The sequence below is a fragment of the Plecotus auritus genome (assembly GCF_963455305.1).
Source record: "Plecotus auritus genome assembly, chromosome: 7".
Lineage (NCBI taxonomy): Eukaryota > Metazoa > Chordata > Mammalia > Chiroptera > Vespertilionidae > Plecotus > Plecotus auritus.
This window is the reverse complement of record NC_137774.1, coordinates 169,259,513-169,280,097: the sequence shown is the minus strand read 5'-3', so window position 1 is coordinate 169,280,097 and position 20,585 is coordinate 169,259,513. Positions and strand designations below refer to the sequence as shown.

The following is a 20,585-nucleotide window of genomic DNA, read 5'->3' as shown; positions in this document are numbered from 1 at the left end:
AAATCACTATGGATGTTGGCCTTTAATGTTTCTCTTTTTTTTTTCAATTTGTATTTAGGTCATATATGATCTTGTCTTTTCAAACATCCTTGATGCCTGAGGAGAACAATAGCATCTTACTAATTTTAATATGTTCACAGCACTTAATAAAGAGCTCCACTCACAGGAGCTACTCGACAGGTGCATACTAAATCAAACCCTCTAGCTGAATATACTGCCAACTTCACCTAGATCAGTGGTTCCCAACGTGGGCACACACCCCACAGGGGGGCAATTTGATTTTTAAGGGGGGCAATTCGAGAATGAGTTATTAACAGTGAATTTTTTTGCATTTCTTATTGTTCTAGGGGCCTCATATACAGTATATAAATATACATTGTGGCATATTTATGCATTTCAGTTCTCTATTATGTTTTGAAACTTTATTTGCTATTTTTCATATCACTTCATATTATTATTTTTAACAATTTCTTAGTGATTTCTTTTTTTTCTAATTTTTGTGAATTTATTGCATCAAAGAAATGAATATAATTTTTATTTTTTTTTAATTTAATAAATCTTTATTGTTCAGATTATTACAATTGTTCCTCTTTTTTCCCCCATAGCTCCCCTCCACCTGGTTCCCACCCCACCCTCTGTCCTTATCCCCCCCTCCACTGTCCTCATCCATAGGTGTATGATTTTTGTCCAGTCTCTTCCTACACCCCCCACACCCCTTTCCCCCTGAGAATTGTCAGTCCACTCCCTTTCTACGCCCCTGATTCTATTATATTCACCAGTTTATTCTGTTCATCAGATTTTTTTATTCACTTGATTTTTAGATTCACTTGTTGATAGATAGGTATTTGCTGTTCATAATTTTTATCTTTACCTTTTTCTTCTTCCTCTTCTTAAAGAATACCCTTCAGCATTTCATATAATACTGGTTTGGTGGTGATGAACTCCTTTAGCTTTTTCTTATCTGTGAAGCTCTTTATCTGACCTTCAATTCTGAATGATAGCTTTGCTGGGTAGAGTAATCTTGGTTGTAGGTTCTTGCTATTCATCACTTTGAATATTTCTTGCCACTCCCATTTGGCCTGCATAGTTTCTGATGAGAAATCAGCTGACAGTCGTATGGGTGCTCCCTTGTAGGTAACTAACTGTTTTTCTCTTGCTGCTTTTAATATTCTCTCTTTGTCTTTTGCTCTTGGCATTTTAATTATGATGTGTCTTGGTGTGGTCCTCCTCTTTGGATTCCTTTTGTTTGGGGTTCTGTGCGCTTCCTGGACTTGTAAGTCTATTTCTTTCACCAGGTGGGGGAAGTTTTCGGTCATTATTTCTTCCAATAGGTTTTCAGTATCTTGCTCTCTCTCTTCTTCTGGCACCCCCATAATTCTGATGTTGGTACGCTTGAAGTTGTGCCAGAGGCTCCTTACACTATCTTCATATTTTTGGATTCTTTTTTTCTTTTTGCTTTTCCAGTTGTTTTTTGCTTCTTTGTATTTCAAATCTTTGATTTGATTCTTGTGATCCTCTAGTCTGCTGTTAGATCCTGTACAGTATTTTTTATTTCAGTCAGTGTATGCTTAATTTCTAGTTGGTCCTTTTTCATATCCTTGAGGGTCTCGCTAAATTTATCGGCCTTTTCTAGAAAATTCTTGAAAAACCTTTTAACCGTGGTTTTGAACTCTATATCCAGTCATTTGCTTCCCTCCATTTCTTTCATTTGTGATCTGTTTCTTTGTCTCCGCATTTTGGCTGCTTCCCTGAGTTGATAGAGTGGCTTTGTGTGCTAGGTGTCCTATAGGTCCCAGTGGCTAAGCCTCCCTAGTTACCTGAGGTGGACACTCTTGGTGCACACCTTTGTGGGCTGTGTGCACAGTCTTGTTGTAGTTAAGCCTTAATTGTTGTTGGTATCACTGGGAGGAATTGAGCTCCAGGCCAATTGGCTGGGAAGATCAGCTGTGTCTATGCTAGGAGAACTTCTGTGTTGGAGACACTCCTATGAGACAAGACTTGCAAAAGCCTCTGTACTCAGCTTGGATGGGGCAGAGTCTCAGGGCGGAGCAGACAGCATTGGTTTCCCTGTCAGCCCTGTCCTAATAGGCCCCTGTGTCTCAGTGTCGCATGGTAATTGCTGCAAGCACCTCTGAGAGAAAGCTGCCCTCAAATTCCGCCTGCTGCCAGACAGTCCAGTTTCTCCCCAATGAGTCTGAGTCCCCAGAGTCTTGCCTGGAACTGGAGTTCAGAGCAGTCAGGAGCTTTTGTCTCCCTCCCGCTTGAGAAAGCCAGCCGCGTACTCAGTTGCCAGCCCTCTCCGCACTGCGCCTTAGTACCTCTGCCTTCTGCAGCTTCTCTGAGTCTCAGTGTGCTTTTCTCTTTCCTTCTAATTGTAGAATTTCCACTCAGCCAGCCTTCCTGTGGTTCTGGATGATGACTGTTTTGTCTTTTAGCTGTAGTTTTGAAATTGTTGTGTGAGGCAGCAGTTTAGGTGTTTACCTATGCCGCCATCTTGGTTTCTCCTCCTTAGTGATTTCTTTCTCAGTACAACTGTCCTTTCGTTCTTTTATTTTTCTCTCTCATGGATGACATGTTCTTTGGAAGCTTGTTTAGACCAAGTTAATGGCCTTTTAGGCTTCCTCTATGTTAATAGCAGTTCACTTTTCAAATAATAAGTATATATCACGGGGGAAAAGGGGCATCAGGATTTTAGAATGGTTAGGTGGGGCATGGCCAAAAGAAGGTTGGGAACCATTGATCTAGATGTTGTCATATAATAAGATGAAAACAAATGTGCAGTCACCAATAGAGGTGCTCACAGGTAGCTGGGAGATAGAATGATGCGATGGTTTTAAAACTCCATATCCAAAGTCACATGGTGAAGCACCACTGAATACAGGGTGTTGAAAAGAGTAGGCATCCAGACATGTTTGTTTTATAAATAAACACAAAATGGAGCAACCTGGATTTAAATCTTGAATTCACCTTTCCTGAACTGTGTTATCTGGGTAAATTGCTTAAATTCCTAAGGGTCCATATTTTCATTTATGAAGGGATGGCAATGCTATTTGGGGGGAGTTTTGGGAATATTAAATCAATCAATGCATATAAAGCAGTTAGCACAGAATTGAACAGATAGAGAACACTTTAAAATAGCTCGTTGTTGTTATCATCATCATCATCTACATTGTTGACCTATATAAATATTGTCTAGATTAATTTAATATCAATTTATTTGCAAAGATGCATTGCTCCTTAAAAATTCTGACAGGTGGGTTGACAATTTTTTTAAACAACAACAACAACAACAACAAAAAGCCCACTCAAACACCTATAATGTATAAACTTCCAGAAATTGGGGAAGGACTTGACTCAAGTTGCACACCTTCTTTTTAAGAATGTGTGAATTCTGTGGGGGTGAGGTGCAAAAACTGGTGTATGAAAAAGAAATTAAAAATAGGTCTTTAGGAAATAAAATCATGTGTCTTTTGGCATTGCTCAAATGTAGAAAACGCATCTGCAGTATTTGGAACTAGTGGCCAGATTGAAAGCTATGGTACCTAAATCAGTTTCCCTGAGAGCCACCCACACCTGCAAACACTGTTTTCTAAATGCATGCCCTCAGAATTTTCCTAACCCTGTTAGACATCATCAAACAATTATAGAGAAGCTAGTCAAATGCAGGATTTTAGGACTGTAGGAATTAGGAACAGAAAAGGACCTTGGAAATGATCTAGTTCAAACTTCCAGTTTTGCAGATGAAAATTCTTAAGGCCCAGAAAGGACTTCATATTGCCCAGCAGCTTCTCCTTTGGTAGCAAAGGAGAATTTCATGACACTCTTTGGTGTTAACATAGGATTTCTGAATGGGTAGCTGTGGGACAACCTCAGGAGGAAAATGGCAGAGTCTCCTTTGTGGGCCTCTTCACTTGAGGAGGGAAGAGAGGTAATGTGGTCTTGGGGAAATAAAAGTTCTTTCACTGACTGTCTCAGAGGTAAGTTGATTACCTTTGCAAAACACTAGGCAACACTAACGATGATCTTTCCCTCTAGACCTCATCCAGAAAGCTGAAATACATGGACACAGGACGAAACAACACCTTTGAGTTTCACATCAACACTCTACTCAGATATAGGCTTTGCAACAGGTTTAAAAAGAGGTCTTTCTAGTTCTTCTGAGACTAAACTTCATTCTAGAATGCTTATAGCACAAGCATCACGGCCATATTTAGATATATCTGGAAGGATTTCACATAAGCCTAGAGAGAAGAAAGTTGATTCTACAGAGAGGGTCTTTGTTTCTGCTTTTAACATTTTCTTGTTACCCACTTCTCTTTCTCTTTTCAGTGATATAGCTCTGCTATTCCAGCTATAAAAGCCAGAGGCCAGTGGGAAGTTCTCAATGAGAGCAGATGGCTGAGGATGGTTTTTGTTTTTTGTTTTTTTAATACACTTCTATTGATTTCAGAGAGGCAGGGAGAGGGAGAGAGAGAGAGAAACATCAATGATGAGAGAAAATCACTGATTGGCTGCCTCCTACACGCGCCTCCTAGTGATGGAACCCACAACCTGGGCATGTGCCCTTGATGGGAATTAAACCTGGTACCTTTCAGTCCCCAGGCTGACATTCTATCCACTGAGTCAAACTGGCTAGGGCTGAGGACAGTTTTCAAAATTAATTTCATGGGCTGTTAATAAGTGTGGTCTAAAAAAATTATGTGCTTAGAAAACATTAAATTAGTTAACTTTAAACAAGATTCACCATTAAAATACTTGTTAGTGCCTTTTATATGCTAATGTGCAATGTGAATCTCTTGGCAGAGCTGTGTAAATATAATATATAAAAACATTTTCCACACTTCCCTAACTTATTTGATTTTTCCTCCGCAAGTCCTACTTTAGTCCTACTAGAGCATAAGTTTTAAGCCACTCAATTTGTGGTACTTAGTTATGGTGGCTGCAGGACATTAATAAATCTAGATGTGAATTTTAGCTCTGTCACTTACTAACTCTATGAATTATTTAAATATTCTCCCCCTGATACTTTAAGGGCACTTACCTTTCTGTGATTGTTTCTCTGAGGCCACTGGCCACCCCTTTGACCACAGTGCTGGCTTTGGGCGTCAGCACCACCTGAGATATAAAAAACGAGCCCTTCTTTCTTCTCTCAGTGATGGACGCCTGAAGGAACTGAATCAGTTTTTCCGGGTCTGTGGTGTTGGCCCAGGGTGCTGGCATCATCTGCCCAGGCCAGAGGAAGGGCACCTCCAGAGCCACGGGACTGTGGTAGAAGACGAGCACCTGGTAGTCCTTCTCCCACAGGTACTTTAGACTCACTTCCTGCGCAAAAATCGCTGGGCACATTTTATTTCCATAGATGTCTTTCAGCATTTGGACCAATTTTTCATGGTGATATTTCTGCATTCCATAAAAATGATTGAAGTCCAAGAACACGACCTCCTTATGGTGATCTGTGAGGAATGCGTTGATCTCCTCAAGGCCCTCATTGACTTTGGCACTGAACAAACCATGAGCAAAGTAGAGTTCATTGTCGGGGTCTCTGGGCTTGGTGGAAATTCGAAGATCAAAATAACGGATCCCAGCTCCTAGCTGACCAGTAAAGTTCATCGTTTGAGTGGCTAACCATTTCCGCATCAGCTTTTTGGCCACAGTTCCAAAAACAGAGACAAAATTCTGGACAGTTTCTGGCTGTTCAGGCCCTACTGGAGAGGCTTCGTCGATGTAGAAGCTGAAAGAATCATGAGATCCTAGAAGAACAACAAGGCACAGTGTGGTTACATTTCAGTCCTTCATCCTCCCCAACCTCTTTCCCTCTTGCAATGTCTATATCTCTCCCTCAAATGAGCCAAAGGAAGCACTAAGCAATATTTACTAAGTTCATTCTCATGCCTTGGGGAGTTTTTTTATAGCCTAGTATAATAACAGAGCAAATTGGTTGTGAAGTGATAAAAAATTCCTTCTGATCAACGTTTTAAAATTCAAACCATCATCTTCTACTTCTGTCAACAAAGAATTTAATGTATTCATTAGGATTGGTTTTCCATATACTGACCATTCAAACATGGGATTTATGGGGACCTACCAGTTCCCAAATACTTTGACTATAATGTTGCCCCTGTTCTTCATTTTGGGTTGTTTTGAAGCCTAGAAGCCTTGTTTCAATGAATAAAGAAGCTCTGCTTATTTCAATGAATAAAGAAGCCCTTTCCACCAACAGATGGTCAGTGAGAGAATGGCAACCTCATACCCTTTGGAAAACACAAGAGGTCAAAGGGCAGAAGAATGGAGAAATAAGGGAAGAGGACAGTCCAATGCTGACATGTTTAACATCATTTCTGACCCTGCATTTGGGCACCTGTCATCTTAGATAAGGCTGCAAGTTACCACAACTGAGCATATTAAAAAATTAACTAAGAGGCCATTTTCTTCAGATACTTCCTCTTAACAGCAAAGTCTCTTTTGGGAGTTGGCTTCCCAATTTAAAAGAATTTCTTCCTAGGAAGAACAAGGACAACCTATTTATTTATTTCTGGCAGAAATACACACACACATGCACACTCATGGCCCTTTAAATTTATCATCTATCACCTTATGGCTTTTGTCTGATAAGCTATATGAAGTGATTTTTTCAATGATGCAATATTTACCTTTGATTTTATTCCATATCTATGTTAATTTATATCTATATCTATATATGTATATACCTATGTCAAGCATTAAATGGTCCATAGAAATCATAAGAATATGGATTTTAGGCACCATGGTAGGTTGTTAGAGAAAATATTTTGAAAAATAGTTTGATGCCTTGCCAATCATAACCTTTAAGATTTGGAACAGATAACTCCTTAGAATTATAAGATTTTTTCAAATAATGAAAGGTAACCCCCAAATACAGAAATGTCATGTTTAATTTAATCTGGAACTGTCTGATACAGTTATCTTTAGTAGATGGTATGGGGAGAAAATGTCAGCACTTTCTAAATATGCAAAACTGGCAGTTTGGATCTGGCATTGGCAAATTTTAATAGGGGTTGAAATTGCTATATATTAATATTTGCTATTCAGTTAATTGCTAATATAAATTGAGAAACTAAACAATCTGTACTATGGCTAAATATAAAAGAGAGTCTGTGTAAAGAAAGGAATACAAAGGTGAGTTTAAGAAGTGTTATAACTAAATAATCTAGGTATAAATAAATAAATGAACACTCAATATAAGAGCTAATTTAAAAAAATTTAAATTTAAGTTAATTTCCAGGTATGTGAAAAAGGGTGTTTGAGAGTAATTGGTTACTTCTGTAATCTAATAGAAGATATCACTGGAAGCAAGTAGATATGGAATTAAATATAACTAGATTTCTTTTTCCATAAATGAGTGGGTTTTTGTTTCTATATGACTTTAATTTCAACATTCTATCATATGGCTATATGACAATTTTTTCAAAGCCTAGGAAATTCATCACTTGAAAATCCTGTAAAAGGATATTATAGTTTCTAAATTAAATTACTTGTTGACATTTAAGGAAAATGTGTTGTTATTAAGGTCAAAATAAGGTAGTGTCAAAATAAAAATTAAAAATAACCAATGGTCAGGAGAAGACATTGGTATCCCCATCAATATTTGTTCTAAGCTAGATGACTCTGAGGTGCATGTACAGTGTTTGGGGCAATATTATGTATCCAGATACAAACAGTATTTGGAGAGGAACATTAAATCATCAATCAATACAAAACACTATGCATTTTAGGACAAAATACATATCTAATGTTGGCCCAAAAAGTAGTATTTTCATGACTTTTAATTTCATTTGAAATAGTACTTCCTCCCTAATTTTATCATTTTTACTAAAACATTAAATTTTCTATTTGAACTTAAACCAAAAATACAGCAGTACTTTATGACCTTTCAATAACAGAGAGAAAAAGTCTGGTCCAGCCCTGTGTCCTTAAAACCATGGAGCCCTGACCACCAGCAAGACAGTGCTAAGTATCATTTTTACTGTTCTTTGCTACATCCACAACCTCTCTGATTATCTGGCCTAATATTTTGCTTCTACACTGGTTGAGTATTACTGGGCTTCTGACCTCTTATCCTTCTCTTATCCATAGCCCCAAAGGCATACCTTGGACCCACTACTTAATGTTGTTCCTCTGATTCTGAACTGAGCCTCTCAACTTTGAGCTTGATTTGCACCTCTGCTCAGAATAGAGCTGACCACTCCCCTTGTGAACCCAGCCCAATCAAGTTCATTTGTTTTGGCTCTGAATGACCAAATGGAATGGAGAAGGTTCTTGTCTTTCATTTCTTAGAAACAGGCACTTTTATTAGTTTCTTCTCAGTATGCTAGATTCTTCCCTCACTGAGGCAACAGGCACACATCTAAGATGGACCCCAACAATCTTGCCTCCTGGCATTCAATCCCTCCTGGAGTGTGGGCTCAATCTAGTGGCTTGCTTCTAATGAATTAAATAACACCAACACAATGGGACACCATTTCTGAGATTAAATAACAAATGATTGTCGCCTCCATCTTGCTACTCTCTGCCTTGCTGTTTTTTTGTTTTGTTTTGTTTTGTTTTTGTGGGCGAGGGAAAGACAAAGAGAAATATCGAAGTGAGAGAAACACAGATCACATAGATTGGTTGCCTTCTGCACGTACCCTGACCAGGGCCCAGGCTGGGGAGGAGCCTGCAACCAAGGTTCGTACCCTTGACCGGAATCCAACCTGGGACCTTTTGGTCCACAGGCTTATGCTCTATCCACTGAGCCAAATGGGCTAAGGCTGCCTTGCTGGCTTTGACAAAGCAAAGTGCCATGTTGGCGAGGCCCATGTAGCAAAGAACTGGGAATGGCGTCCCACCACCAGCAAGCTAGGAACTGAGGCCTCAGTCCAACAGGCCCATTCCAGATCACACTGAAAATAAATGAAATCCACTCTTAGTTTCTAACTGTCATGGAGGAGAGAAAATACCCAAATTATGGAAACAGTATTAATTCTCAAATCACTTTTTTAAAAGACTTAGGAAACATTTTATTTACTTTTCCACATTACCAATCACTGATATGAGTAGCTAAATCTTATATCTTTTTGGGAAAGCACAGCACAATTGAGTGTCTATTACATCCTAGGTCAATCTTAGGTCATAGCATTGAGAGCTACTGGCTTTAGTCCCACAGCCGTCTTTGAAATGACCTATCAAATCACTTTTATTTGGTTTGGAAGTCAATAAGTTCTTTCTAATTGTAAACACATAGTGTTGAATCTGACAGGGAAAAAAAACTTTAAAATTAATTACTTAGTTCTTACGTGACAATATACAATTAATCTCATTAATTTTTGTTTACCCCACTGACTAAACTGATCAGCTATTTGGATTTTTTTTTGAGACAAAGACCAAACCTTATTCCTTGTACATAATCTTGCCTCAGTCTCCAGGGCATGACCGTGTCTTTATGGACAATATAAGAAATTTTGTGGCCCTAGCCAGTTTGGCTCAGTGGCTAGAGTGTCGGCCTGTGGACTGAAGGGTCCCAGGTTTGATTCCGGCCAAGGGCACATGCCTGGGTTGTGGCTTGATCCCCAGTAGGAGGCATGCAGGAGGCAGCCAATCAATGATTCTCTCTCATCATTGATGTTTCTATCTCTATATCCCTCTCCCTTTCTCTCTAAAATCAATAAGAAAATATATATTTTTAAAAAGAACTTAAAAAAAAGAAAATTTTGTGTCATCAGAGAAAATGCACGCAATGCACCACAAGCCAAAACACTTGTAGAATTGAACAGATCATTAAAAACCACACACTTGTAATTTAATGTGTATACTTCTCTTGACATAAAAAACATGTAGAAAATACATTATCAAATATTAAATAATCCCAATATACTTCACTATATTGGAGCACTGAGATGAATCCTTTTGTAAAGAAAAAAGTCAAAATAGTCATGCTGTGGTTTCTCTTTGGGTAAATCTGTGTCTTTCATATTATAAATAACCTTCTCCCTCAGCCCATCTCAGAAGCAGTGAGAGGAAGGAAAGCAGGTTGGTTTCCTTGCTTAAGTCTTTTGATCAGGGATCCCAGAGGCTAAATTTGAGAAGCCCTATTACATCGATGCATCCCAGGGGTATAGAAGCTCAATATTCACCACAATTTCTTTAAATTTCCTGGGTGGATTCCTTAGACCAATGGATAAGCTGTCAGTGAATAGTTTAAGAGCAGCGATGGGTGTTCCCATCAAGGAGGGCAGAAAAGAGAGCTCACTCCAAGGGCCACCCTTGTTGAAACTATTAAGCCTTCTTTTCAAGGATGATCAATATGCATGCCAGAAAAAAAATAATAATTAAAAGAGACCCCAAGAAGTGGAGCAGTCCTAAATGACTGTATAAACCAGCTCACTGTGCATTCTCCCTCTCCTCTGAGCATCTGTCCGATTGGACCCTTCTCAGCATAGTCACGTGGAATCTGAGATTGTACACACCATGCTGCTAAACCAACGACAGCACCATCAGAGCCTTCTGATGGCAACACAACATCAGAGAGGGCAGCTTCCAAAAACAAAAGGTTCTGAAACTAGGAAGAATCTATATCCAAAATGTGAAGATTTAAGAGGACCATCGGTTGGTCAGCAACAGTTGTCGGGTAATTAGAAAGAGCAGCAAACCCCGCTGCTTCCCTAGAGCAGGGGTACTGAACCAGTGGTAATTCTGACCCAGGGGACATTTGACAACATATGGACACTGTTTGTGTTGTTATCACTGAATGGCTGCTGGCAGCTAGTGGGTAGAGGCCAGGGATGCTGGTGAATATCCTACAATGCACCAGGCAGCTCCCACAGTGAAGAGCCAACCGGCCCCAAATATCCATGGGAACAAGGTTGAGAAAGTCTGTTCTAGTGGAAACTATGCAGGCAGATAAAGTCATTTCCAAAGGTAGAAACCACACACTCTGAATTGCCGCCCTCTGCCTGTAGTACACACATTTCTCACACCTATAATCACCTCTCACACTTCCCATGGCGCCATTCTCCTCTGAAGCTGTTTTAAACACTTATAGCAGCTGAAAATTATCACACATGAAGCACTGCTTCTGAGTTTGCTTGAAACCCAACGGAATATGTGGCTTTGGTACTGGTTTTTACTAATCTCTTTATTTTCACTTTAAAATGTCTTTCATTGGTTCTAAGAAGTTCTCAAGATAAATCTTTCAGGCTAAAATTAAACCATCCAGATAGGTACCTTCTATTCATTGATCTCCCACTCTACTCCAGAAGCCCCTGTGTGGCACAGGTTTTACGGGGACAAGATTTATCTAGCTTTCATTTATTAAATAAACTGACTGTGTGCAAAGGACTGTGATGAAAGATGTGTATATGGTGAGAAGAGATGGGGGTTAGGGAGGTTGAGATAACAGCACTTACCAGGTAAGGGAAGGGAAGGTGGGTTCCTTCTGTCAATATTTCTTAGGCCTTACCTCCTTCTCTGTAGTAATAAGCATTTGGTAAGTATTTATGGAGTATCTATTATATGGGTCAGGAATATGGAAACAAAACAGTATACAAGACTCATCTAGGCTCTGTCGTTGTGGAGTTCATATCATAGTGGAGAAAAATAGGCAAGAAAAACCACCACTCTCAGAACGCGTGGTAAATGCTATGATAAATTGTATGTGATACCTTTTGATAAAACAGTAGTTCAGTCCTGCGCTATAAGATCTAGCGATCATCAATAACCAAAGCTGAAGAGCAAGAATAAAAGCCCAAACACATGTAATCATTACGTTTGTTTATTCCTTTTTAATGTGAAGGTGCCTATGGATCACTTGAGGACCTTTCAGATCTCTGTGTTTCCATATTCGTAATGACCATTCTACCAAAGGCAGTGAGTCAGAGAGAAGATGAATCAAGGATGGCTGAGTAAGAAAAATGAAAGGTGGTGCCCCTGAAAGCAATGTGGCAAAGATTAGGGAGAAGATGCCATATTTTGTCAGCGACGTTGGCCTGGGCTGTTTCAGTAGAGCCTAGAGAGAAACTCAAAAGGGACATGTGTATTGACGAATAATCCAGAAGAGAACCAGAAGAAGACCATGCTCCTCCTGGTACTCGGCTCTGCCTCAACTTCCAATGGCCCAGGACAGCCCAAGACGCAAAGGACAAGTCTGGACCTAAGAGAGAATTGTGCTTTGTATAGGAGAAAACAAAAGAATCTGATGTGCACAGCAGACTGTCTGGTTCTTCCCCATTTGCTGCCCCCAAAGATGCTCAATGAGCTTGAAAGAAGAGGACTCGCCAGAGTCTTTAGTAGCGTGTGGCCCAGGGTCCTACAGCTGCTCAAAATGTATCACTCTCCCTTTGCTTGCTGGACTGCAGCTACACCAGCCTTCTTTCTGCTTATCAAATACACCAAGCTCACCCCAACACAGCCCTGTGCTTGCTATTCCCATTGCCAGCAACGCTCTGCCCCTAGTGGTTTGCATGGCTGGCAGCTTTTCGTTCAAGTGTCAGCTTGAATGTCACCTTCTTAAGTAAATCTCCCTGTAGCTAAAGTAGCTAATCCATCCCACCCTCCCTGGCTGTCTATCAGTCCCTATCACATGATCAAGTTTTATTTTTTTTCATGGTATGTATCTCTAGCTTCAACTTTCATTTTATTGAATTGCTTATTTGCTTATTGTCTATCTATTCTCACTAGAATTTAAATTCCATGAGAATGAGAATCAAATTATTGCTCCCCACCATACTCCCAACAAAAGGCACAATGATTGGCATATAAAAGATGCTCAATAAATATTGCTGTAGGACATAATATCTTTTCATCTCTCTAAACCTCAATATCCTCATCTGTAAATGGGTGTGATAATGCTATCTACATATAAAGATTATAAAATAAAATCTATAATAAACACTAAACAAGTTTCACAGAAAATACTTGATAAATATTAGCTTTTATTATCACTATTATTATTTTTGCATTATTAACTCTGAGAACTAATTGCCTGACACAAAGTAGGTTATCACCAAATATTGGCTGAATGAATTAATGAAAGTTATAAACACTATAGTTTCCATAATTTCTGAGAATTACTCAGTGAAAATATTGCCATAGTATCCAACAGTGCTTTAGATAGATAAAGTGTTTTGAAGTCTCTTTCTTTTTGATTCCCTGGCTCTAAGTTGCCTCTTCTGTACCAGATGCAACAACACCAAGACCCACCATCTCTGGAAGGCTTTGCTCCTTATGCACATGTCACTCCAGATTCTTAGCACAAGTATAGGGTGTCCTGATATCCAGAGACAGACAGACTACCACAGCTTTCCCTCAACCCAGGACACCTGTAGGGGGTGAAAGTGTAGGACAGCTCTTCCCTTGGTAGTTTTATACCTGGGACAGGTTACTTAAAAGTGAGCATCAAGGGCAGCCAGTGACAAGCCAAGTAGACTCAATCATGTCGAGGCAATGTACCTCAGAGAGAAAGGAAAAAAGTTGACTAAAGAGATGTGGTTTTCACACAGCCCATTCTTTCCTACCCCTCTTTAGAAGCTTGTGGTTTAAGACTCTGATATTTTATTATTAGTATTACAGTTTGCATTCAACACTATTTTGTATTACTTTCAGGTGTAACACACAGTGGATAGACAATCATATAGGTTACAAGGTGTTCCCTTTAATATATCCAGTACCCACCTGGCAACACACATAGTTATTACAATATTATTGACTATACTAGAGGCCCGGTGCATGAAATTTGTGCACCAAAAGGGGGGGGTCCCCTCAGCCCAGCCTGCACCCTCTTGAAATCCGGGACCCCTCGGGGGATGTCTGACTGCCGGTTTAGGCCTGAGCACATTGAAGATCAGGCCTAAATCGGCAATCGGACATCCCTCTCACAATCCAGGACCACTGGCCCCTAACTGCTTGCCTGCTTGCCTGATCACCCCTAACCACTCTGCCTGCCTGTCTGATTGCCCCTAACCGTATCTGCCTGCCTCCCTGATCATTCCTAACTGCTTGTCTGCCTGACTGATTGCCCCTAACAACTCACTGGGGGAGGGGGACAGCTGGCCAGGGTGAGGGGCCGTGGTCATTCTGGTCTCTGGTCTTTCTGGTCATTCCACTGTTTTGGTCACTAGGCTTTTATTATATAGGATTGCCTATGCTGTACTTTACATCCCTGTGACTGTTTTGTAACTGCTAATTTGTACTTCTTTATTCCTTCACCTTTTCCATCCAGCCCCCAACCTCCTTTCCCTTTGGCATCCATCAATCTGTTCTTTGTATTATGAATCTGTTTCTATTTTTTCTGTTCATTTATTCTTTAGATTTCACATGTAAGTAAAATCACATGGTATTTAAGGTGCTGATATATTTTATTATTTTGTAAATGTCACCTCCTTCCCCTGGTTTCTCCACTAGAACCTCTCTGTAGGGGCAGCATGCAAAGCTTGGGGCAGCCTTGAATATCTGTAAAAACAGGAGCAGCTCTGATTCTCTGGGCAGACAGAATGAATGGCCTGCGGAAGAGAAGGAGCAGCTTAGATAAAACCAAATCCATATCACTAAAACCAACTATTCTGAAAGAAGAAAAGAAAACCTCTATTGTGTTTTTCCTCTAAGAAGGAAACATATGAAACATGGCAAATAAACAGTCCAATTATTATATTCTTTTAAATTCAAGAGCCAGAAGGCTTCAGAAGCCGATTTAGCTTTGTTCTTGCATGTCTGGCACTATTGGCTTTCCTTTTATAAATAATGAAAATCTGAAATAACACTACATTACCCTTAATCATGTTTGTGCTACAGAAAGAACATCTACTTGAAATATAAGCCTTTGATTCTATGATGCCCTCACAAAACACCACTTCTTGCCAACAGCTGGATCTTTTTTTTATCAAACAAATGTTTGCAGCATGGGGATTATTTCTCCCTTTGGTCTTTCTTCCAATCTCTCTTTCACTTCCTCCAGCCTTGGGACTTGAGATCTGTATATGTTGAGAACAGCTTATCTCCTCTTGCTTTCAATCTCATGGCAAAGCTGGGATAATAAGCAATATCTGTGGATCAGGGGCACATATACAGACTCATTTCTAAAAAATAGAATTATTAGACCTAAAAAGATTCTGAATAGCATCACCTTAACACTACAGGAAATTGTGTCCCATAAATCCAAGAACATGCACATGTATTACATTCCAAACAAACATTCCCAAACCACTCACCTCAAAGTACACATTTATATAAAGCATTGCTTCTTGCAGTTATGTTGGTGATACAGAGCATCAATCATGGAGGTTCTCTCTCTCTCTCTCTCTCATTTCTCTTACTTTAAAATGAAAAACACATGCATCTACATTGTATCTAGAAGGGGTAATGGCTGTTGTTTGTGAAAATAAAAAGTTATGCGTTGACATTAAAATATATTAATTGAATACTTGAGTAAGAATTAATTAAGTATTTAATAGTACCTAGTTGATGTCCTGCCCTATGCTAGTCCTGGATGTTAGAGAAGACAGTGATTCTCTGATATTTAAGACATTCTTTAGTCTCTCATGGTACAAACAAGACAGCAAAGGAAATGTTGGGAGCAATGATACCACAGACTCATTCAGGGCTGGTGGTCTTGCTCTCCACCAACTTTACCCTACCCCCTTTTCTACACGACAAAATATATGTTGTTTTTATTAGCTGCAAAACAAATGTGATAATATTAAGGGATAGTTTAAAAATAAAAAATGTGCAATTTTCATACCCTCTATCCATTTACCCACACATCCTTTGAGTTTGGGTCCATATGCACTCATATTTTACATAGTTAGATCAGTATATACCAAACACATTAAATTATATCATCAATGATTTTCTATAATATTACAGTCTGCAGTTTAAATGACTGCATTATATTGTATAGGCTAATAAATTCTTCAATGATTCCATTGTTGTGTCTTATGTTTTTTTCCTTGTTTTATTTTTTAATAACTATAGATTTAAGCTTAGGGAAGCTTGCCTTTGTCTTGAAAAACAAAACAAAATAGCAAAGTTTTCATATCATTTGCTAACCTGACCTTGTTTTAAGACAGAGATGTAGTTATCTTGCAAGAGCAATAGTTATACCATGAATGGTGCAGGTCTAAATCTGGTGAGAGTAAAAGGAGACAATAGCATTGTGGGAAGAATTATTATCTGCTGGTGCCATTTGCTGAGAAGAAGCCCTTGCAAATGTCTAAACAACACTAAATTCTGTTAAAGTGTCTTATAGGCCAAAAAGGGAATGAGGTTTGAATAAAGTCCTGGATTTGAGTTACTGGAACTTGGATATGTAAAAATAGTGTTGTACGGTGGATCATGCTTACAATGGTCCCAAGTTTAAATCAACTACAATGACAGCACACCACTTCTAGGGTCACATGCTCTTCCAGGGACTCTCGTTCCTTCAGTAGGTGCTAACAGAAGTGCATGCCATCATTTTCCAAAGTAGATGCCTATTCCCAGAGCCAGAACATGAGAGGAAGAGAGATAGAGGAAACCTTAAGCAATTCTGCAGAGAAAATCCCCTTTCTCATGGCTCCTCTTTTGCTCGGGCTGAAAGAAATAACATTGAGGGGGCCTGCAGTGGAACTCCTTAGGTAGAACATATCCAGGCTCACTGGACCCGTCAGACACCCTGTCTACACTTTTCTTCAAAGCATCATCTTCTTTCTCTCCTTCTGGAATGTCTTCTGATGGAGCTGTGGTCCCTGCTACTGTGCATTTCCACATCAAACATAATTTGCCATGCTCCTCTGGGGAAGGGCTGTCGCCGTGAGAACTGTCTTGTGAACTAATCTTCCTGATTCTTGTTGTGCATCCAAAAGAATCTTCTCTGTGTCTCCAAGTGGATAGAGGATGAGTAACAGAGCTGTTTCAGCCCCTCCCTTTCCCCCCATTGCCAGGATCATTGCCATTGTTGCTGCTCATGGTGAGGTCAGCTGGCGGGGTCAAGGCTGTGCCCCTTCCTCACAGGGGTGGCAACTGCTCTATTAAATGTGATGACACTATTGTCTGTTGGAAGAGCCGCAGCTGGACTGACTCTTGTGCTCGGGCAGCAACGCAGTTTTACTTCTTTAAAAAATTCTTAGTGGGCCAGCTGAATTAGCTTCTTGGCTATAAAAGTCTTTCTATTTTTATAATTAGTTCAGGCAATAGTCATCTTGCCTTTGGGGTGGGAGAATATAAGCATCACTATGAGTAGTCTTTGAGTCTAAGTAGAGTGCATTTGCTTCTGCACTTCACAACACGGTAAACAGATTTTTTTTAAAAAGTCTCCTGCTACAAAAAAAATACATGAACATATATCTTTAAAATATTTTATTTAAAAAATGCACAGATGAGCTAGTAAGAATATAAGGAAGATCTCCAACATGCAAAACCTAACCAAAGAGCAGACAGAATCCAGTATGCTAAGTTAGCCCTGAAACCTTGGATGTCATGAGGATAGTAAACAATATAAAAACCTAGGGCTTTGGATTTTTTCGGCCTGAACAAGCAGTGTTCACATAAAGCTAAGACCTCCCCAAGGGCTATAGTATAACCTCCTACTCTCAATAAAAGTGAAGCTTCTCTACACCAAGGGAGTTGGAAAGCAATTTTTCTGTCTTGGCCTGGCTCTAGATTGGGGCTGGTAGGTAGAAAGAGGGAGTAGGAATTACCTTTGGTGGGGAAAGAAGTATCCAACTGGGAAAGGGTGCACTGTGACTCAATTGTTTGGCGGATTTAAGAAATCTGTATGGTGGTTATGAGGGTGATTGTTATATTTTTATTCTGTCAGTGTTTATGTCCTTCACATTTCTGAGTCAAAGGGAAAAAACAGAAGTAGCCTATAACAAATAAAATATTTACCTTCAGATTATAAAACATTTAAGGTATGGCTAATTAATGCCAATTAAGATCTCCAACCTCTCATATTGAACTATAATCCTGTTTTTTCTACACTTAAAAAAAAGAATATTTCAATTCAAGAAATCCTAGAAGTTATATATTTCATCATGGCAGGTGGCTGAGTTCAGAAAATCATTCCCAGGATGCTTTGCCTAAGATTAACCAATATTGTGTGGCTCCTTGGAATACCTCCAAAGCAGGCTTTCCACTTAATAAGCCTTTTTTTAAAAATGTTCTTCATTTTTTAAAAATATATTTTTATTGATTTCAGAGAGGAAGGGAGAGGGAGAGAGAGATAGAAACATCAATGATGAGAGAGTATCATTGATTGGCTGCCTCCTGTACACCCCACACTGGGGATTGAGCCTGCAACCCAGGCATGTGCCCTGACCGGGAATCAAACCACCATGAACTCCTGATTCATAGGTCGATGCTCAACCACTGAGCCATGCCGACCACTTGATACAACCTTGAAGACAACATCCATCTGGGATCTAAAATCAGAAAACCCATCAACAAGTGGTTCTTTGGAGTTGGGGCAGAACTTATTGGCAGATCCATATTTCCTTCGACCATTCCATTCGTACTGACCATGCCCATCTCTGAATTCTTAGAGCATGTATACTCCGTAATCACACACTTATTTCTATTCTGCATTTGATAGGTATGTAGAGTAGCACTTCAACGAGACCCAAAGCTTCCAAAGAAGAGATTTGTTTTTGCAGTCGCTACACTGTCAAGCACATTTGCAGCTGGAAGGAATATTATCTGCTTTAAAGCTGTCAGTTTACATTTGAGGCAACTAGTCATATGAAGTGACTATCTGTCAGAGTATCAACAGAAAACCATTGTCACAATCCAATTGGGATAATTCAAGGAGAGTTTATTTCTAATGAGACCATGTGGATGGGGTATAGAGGGACCATAAATTATAATACAGTGTCTCAAGCCCAGTAACAACAAAGGATAAGGATACAGAAAGAAGCTTCTGTGAAAGGACTCACCCATCCCAAAACAAGCTCAGAGAGAGATCCCGGGCAATATACTCCAACATCACTTTCCTATATCCACTCAAGGTACCTCCATTGGTCAAACCCATTTGTAAGTTTGAGAACACAGAACCCCGTTAGTGAATTCTATAATAGTCAGCCACCTGGAGCCAAGGGCAAGGTAAAGGACAGTGGGAAAATATGGAGGGAAAAGAAATAATATCTAGGACATATAGCTTTGGCTGGAGTTGAGTTCTCCTGTTTCTAAGTCCACTATCAACCAAAATATAACTCTTCTCATATTGCTCAAAACACCTAATGAGTTGAGTTTAACTGAATTGAATGAAAACTCCTCAACAAGAAGGAATCTCTGGGCACCTAATGTTGAGTCAGGGCCCAAAGAGGGTGGTTCTCAGACCTTTCAGAATTAGAATCAGATCCAAGAGCTGTACTCAGAAGCAGATGGGAAGCCAGAGTAGTGCCCAGGGCCAAGTGAGTAGAATGTTCCAAACAACAAGATCCATTCAGCATCCTCTTTTGCTAAACAGTGACATGACCAAGCATATGGCAGACCAGATACTCTGTGAAGTGTAGGACCATAGCCAAAGGCAGATTTGGTCTTGTTTAAAAGAGACGTGCTAATTTTCAGAATTTTTTAGTTAACTCTGTGAAGCATATCTCCATGTCAGGCGATATCTGGTAGGTGAAGAAGTTCAAGAACTGTTGGTGTATTTTGGTCCATACCTAAGATCCCTGCCTCAGTAAGCGGTAGAACTGAACTCTAGAAGAAAAGAGTAGATGCACACCTCTTTGTGGGCTTGAAGGCAGCTCTTCTAAATCTTCACTATAGCAAAATCCCCCAAATACCAATTAATCCAATATGAACAACTGCCACTTCCTTGGACCAATCATCAGACAGAGAACACTGACATGCATGTACAGGACAAGAACAAAGGTGGGGACATTTCAGGATGACATAGGAGATGTTTTCTAGACTTCTCTCTTTCCTTCTCAAATCTGTAGTTAACACTAATGGTGTCCATTTTCCTTTGTGGATATACCTTGCTGGGCAATTATGATAATCAAGTGAAACAGTGAAATGGCACTTTATAAACTCTAGGGCTCTCTACATATGGCAGTTATTATTACCCACCGTGGGCTACCTAAGGGTCCCAGGAAGAAATACCCATTTCCACCACTTAGGGTGGTTACCATCCAGGGAGATGGTTTCATGGCTTATGCCTGCATTACAAAAAGAGTTTCCCGTTGCAGTGAGTGGATAAGGTCATAGAGTGTGTCTTCTCAAGACCTCCCACTGAATTCCTGGGTCAGGTTCCTCCTTCCCAAACCAGGAAACAGTACCTAAAACCTGGTGATGACACTTGGCTCAATACCAAGCGAGGGGCTCAGGGTACTGTTTGATCAGACTGTGAAAAAGTACTCCCTTGTCTTTTGTTCTATCTGGTGAGGCAAGAAGACAGAGCTGGTGGCTGAAGAATCAATAGGAGAGGGGCAATCAGGTCTCTGAGAAATCCTTGGAGACATCCCAAGAGAAGGGGGGAAAAAAAATCTTGGAATAGAGTAACACATTAATATGAACTATTCTCTAATTAGCAGCTAATTGTTGCAAAAGAGTTTACCGACCTTTTCCCTGACAGTTAGGGGAACTGTCAGGCTGTGGAACAG

At 39.8% G+C, this 20,585-nt stretch overlaps 1 protein-coding gene across 1 annotated transcript in view; it reads right to left on the bottom strand.

The window, feature by feature from the left end:
• Nucleotides 1–20,585, bottom strand: part of PLCXD3 (phosphatidylinositol specific phospholipase C X domain containing 3) — a 136,134-nt gene that overhangs the window by 46,082 nt on the left and 69,467 nt on the right. The window contains exon 2 of the mRNA XM_080677295.1: nucleotides 5,042–5,750. Coding sequence (XP_080533421.1) covers nucleotides 5,042–5,750 — 709 coding nt within the window. The remainder of the gene's footprint in view (nucleotides 1–5,041; nucleotides 5,751–20,585) is intronic.